The 4,590-nt window shown below is 32.4% G+C and overlaps 1 protein-coding gene across 3 annotated transcripts in view; it reads right to left on the reverse strand.

The window, feature by feature from the left end:
• Positions 1-19: 19 nt before the first annotated feature.
• The window catches only part of LOC106677054 (uncharacterized), a 20,752-nt gene continuing 16,181 nt past the window's right edge, over positions 20-4,590 (reverse strand). For all 3 annotated transcript variants that reach the window (XM_014414740.2, XM_067050400.1, XM_067050399.1), the window contains one exon: positions 20-3,623. In XM_014414740.2, coding sequence (XP_014270226.1) covers positions 456-3,491 — 3,036 coding nt within the window. In that variant the 5' untranslated portion in view covers positions 3,492-3,623 and the 3' untranslated portion in view covers positions 20-455. The remainder of the gene's footprint in view (positions 3,624-4,590) is intronic.

Below are 4,590 nucleotides of genomic sequence, written 5' to 3' on the forward strand. Positions count from 1 at the left end.
GAAAAAAAAGTAGTCTAAATGAAAAAAAATTTTATCATAGTTATGAATTTTATTAAATTCATAAATATATACATATACATTTAATCGAGTTGTTAATCCAAGTATTTATTAATTTGAACTTTATAGGACTCATTTTAATTTTATTTTATATGTAGGAACTTATCCTATTACTAGTCATAGGTCGCTGTTCTTATCTTATTGGTTAAGTTTTGTAGTGTGATTTCATTGTTCTTAAAATATTATAATTATATTGTATTTTTTATTGATATCATAGTGATATGTAGCACCAACAGAGTTGTGAACATAATTGATTTTACATAAATGGTTTTAGTTCGAATTTAAAATACAGCATGAGATTTGTTTAGTGATCAATCTTTTAGATTACTTTCAATGAAGAGGTCTCCTAGCTTTTAGTTTGTTTAATCAGGATCTATCAATTACCTAATATTTATCAATCAATTTGCTAGATAGTGGCTGTATGCCAAGTCATGTGCTGAACTGGCCCCTTCCTTAGGGCTGTCTTTATGGCTGTGGCTTGGTGGAATTTCTTTTCCCATGAGTTTCTTTAGAGCTATTTCTGCCAATAGCAAGTTTCCATGGAGGTTTGTTGAAGAGTATTGATCGATTATATTTATGTCTTTCTCAGTTTTCATGTTTTCTAACTGCTTCAGGATAGGAAAGATCGGTTTCAGAGGAATTTGCTTAGCACTTTCAGTTTCAAAGAAGGAATTACTGGAGACAGGTTTACTGATGTCAATACTATCATCAAGATGGGGATAGAGATGCAAATAGTAAGTGTCCTTACCTTCGCCAACATATTGATCATAACTTTGTGGCTGGATTTCTATTGGGACGTGTTTGTACTTGTTTGTCTTTCTTAATTCCTCTTCTGCTTTGATAATGTCTGTTAAGTTTATAATGTTTCTTCTTTTACGATTCGTTGGCTGAGTAATAGACGTCTGATTATTATCAATTTCACTTAGAAATGTTGTTAAAAACTTTTCTTTTAAGGTGTTATTCATATTGTTTAATGAGTAATTTTGATATTCTGTTTTGGTTTTAGAAATATTTATGAACTTTGTTAATTTCCATGTGTTCTCTCTTTCCTCTAAATTCGTTCCATCTTTTCCTGATTGTCCATCCTCAGCCCATTTATTAATTGGTTCAAAATTTTCAAATTGTATAAATCCTACATAATTTCTGATTTTATAATGAAAGTATCTTCCTCCTTTTCCTCCTCTTCCACCTGTCCCATTTCCTCCTGGATCTCCATCTTGTGCATTTTTTTTTGCTTGAACCACTCCGGATTCTCCTCCAACTTTAGTGATGTATATACTCCCTTGGGAACCTCCGTAACCACCAATTCCACCATCTCCTCCTTTGCCACCCTTTCCGCCCATATATTCTTCATCATCTTTGTTATATATAACAGTAAATAATGAACCTTTTTCTGCAACACAGTTTTTTGGACAATGGGCACCATCATATCCATCAGCACCATCTCCTCCATTCTGTCCCCTACCACCCTTCCCTCCATTGGCTGATATATGCATATATTCTTCATTGATGTAATGTTTTCCTATTCCTATAAAATTACCAGCAGGGCCTCCAGGCTCCCCAGGTTGTCCATCATATCCACTCTCTCCATATTGTTCTCCGCTTCTAGCCTTTTGAGAATAATGCTCCATACCTGGCTTTCCATCTAATATAATACTTTGACCTCCCACAACTTCCCACACTGGGGCTATAATAGCCATTTGCATTTCTCTGCCAGTTAAATCTAAGCTGGTGTCTATAAAAATTTTGTGTAATGCATACACTTCGATGAATTTTATATCTTTGTTGCTCAACAGTTCACTAAGATCACTCAACTTCACATTCATACCCTTTACCATGATTGTATTGATTTCTGGGATAGTCTGTTCTATTTGATATTTCAGAGTTTGGTCTAATACTGTGTTCAATAGTTTTAACTTGGGTCTGTCAAGTTTCATTTTCCTAAAATCACTGTTTTCTTTTAAAATTGTCTCAACTTCTTTAAAGAGTGAGGATTCGAATAAATCGCTGAATTCGTTCACATGTATAGTGCTGTACTTGTTTCTGTTTTTTTGTACGTCAAATTCTTCTAGCCTCTGATACATAGCATTCAGAACATGGTAAAATGAATGTGAGTCACTAAGGTACTCTGTCAGTTTTGATAGACCTGCAGCCAATAGCGATGATTTATGGCTTTTTATTGATTGGTTGCTTATAATATTGAGAAAATTGATATAATCTCCTTCTCTCTGTACTGTTTTGATGTGATGATCAGGAATGCTAATTTCAAAATATTTAATATTGACATCAATTTCACTGATAAATTTTTCAGGAGTTATAGTGTCCTTTACAGCATTTACCTGCACTTTTGAGAAAGATTCCTGTAGTTTTTGAAACTTAGTACTCATATATTCTAGATCTGAGGTTTTCTCTTCCTGGGCTATACAATATTCTTCTATCTCCTTCCCAATGTTGAGCAATTCTTTTACAATAGTTTTGTTTATTTCTTCTGCTAAGGCACTGATATGGACTTTGGATTTTGCTGAAACTGTGTATCCAAAATCTTTATCACCTGCTTCAGCAAATCGAATATTTTTATTTATCAAGTTTTCTAATGGAATTTTACCTTCCTTCATCAATTCGATTTCACTTATTAGCCCAGGTTCATTGGGTTTCCGAAAAATTCCTATTCTCGTATATTGTTCTTTTTCCTGTCTACTCAAGAAGATGTCCAATAGTGACAAAACTTTCTCTTTGGTTTCAGAGCTCTGACCAGGTGAGGTTACCATCTCAGGATGCTGGCCTATGTCTAGCTTTGCTTGCTCTAGATAGTTACCAATGGCCTTAATAACTTTCTCATCTGACACTATCTTGTTGCCGACATATCTGTTCTCTATTTTGGTGACTACGAGGGCTATACTGTTTTTAAATTTTTCTATTTGCTTTACAAAATCTGTGGCATGCTGCAACATCAAGATAAAGTGTTGCCTGTCTTCTCCTTTAGTAACTGAATTATGGCTCACTACAAAAACCATCTTCACAGATCTAGCGGAATCAATTACTTTTTTAATGAAATATGTGGCTGCTATTTCATGGGCAGCGCTCCTTGTATCACTGAACCCTGGGCAGTCGTAATAAAGTATCTTTGACTTGGCATCTTCTATTAAATCAGGATAAATTGTTTGAGAAACAAGAGTAGAGTTGCTGCTGATTTTGTTTTTTTTGTCAATAATCACAAATTGACCTGAACCTTCCTCTACTTCTTGAGACCAGAGCGTGTGAGCGTTGCCAGAAATATACTGAGTCAGTGTGCTCTTTCCAGATCCAGTGTTACCCAGCAGTAGGACTATATCTTTGTTTGGGCTATATTTAATCTCTTTGTCTCCATTTTGTAGAAAATAATGGATATTTTTTATGAGCGTTGAATTAGTATTCAGTTCTTCTGTTCTATTCATTTGTAGTTTGGTGGTTAAGTAGTTGAAAACTTTTTTTTATAGGAATTTTGCCAATTTTTTAAAGAATAGCTTGATTAGTTGTTTTCAATTTTTAAACTGGAACTGACGATTAGATAATTCTGCTGATCTTTCCTGCAAAAAGGAACAGGAAGTGTATTGTACATAATATTATTATTCTCATATATCAGAAATTAATTAACTACTGTGTTTAAGAAATATATAAATTAATTTTAATAGCTCTCTTTGAATTTACTACTGCTTAATATAAAATGAAAAACCTTTTTAAATAGAAAGATGGTTTTTCTATATAATATTGGATTATTGACATAATATTGGTTTTATATAGAACTATTACTTTAATCAACTTAATATTTCATATCATTATTGATTGTGTCTATTCATGTTATAGATATACATATATGTGTGTGTATGTTATTGACCTTATATATATCTCCTTGTTGTAGATCCTATAGCATGGATAGACATAATGGAAAAATTCTTCCAATTTGGTATAATTTCTTTTGAAAAAAAACTGTTTATTTACCTCATTGAGGGGACTATGTAAAAAAGTTTGAAATGCTGTAAATAACTAAAAGGGTGTTTTTTTGGGGTGAGGGGCTAACATCAAGTTAGTACAAAGCAGATAATCTATCAATTAGAAGGATTTTTCTTTTTAGCTCTGTTAGACTATTTCAATGATAAGACTTAGCTGATATTAAGAACCAATTAATTGTATATTGATGTAATGAGCTAAGTAAAAAAAAGAGCCATTTTTGAAAAATTATAAAATCAATGATATAAAGAGAAAGTACAAATGGTTTAGGCCGTCATAATTAACGGTTTTTTCAAGTTATAAATTGTGTAGCCCGTTTGTTTCTTTGAGTTTAAATCCTTTTGAAATGCAGAGAAGATGACTTTAAAATAAATTTTTTTTTTAATTTTATTTATTTGTTGATATTTACAACTGTATAAAAAAATACAACCAGTAAATTTGATCACAATGACATAATGATATGATACAGGATGTAGAGAAACTACCCAGTAGTAGAACTCTAAAAACAGTTTACAATATAAGGTCACGAGGCCATCTTCTTTTCAG

This window comes from Halyomorpha halys, unplaced genomic scaffold, assembly GCF_000696795.3.
Source record: "Halyomorpha halys isolate HHAL.00 unplaced genomic scaffold, Hhal_1.1 Scaffold85.1, whole genome shotgun sequence".
Classification (NCBI taxonomy): domain Eukaryota; kingdom Metazoa; phylum Arthropoda; class Insecta; order Hemiptera; family Pentatomidae; genus Halyomorpha; species Halyomorpha halys.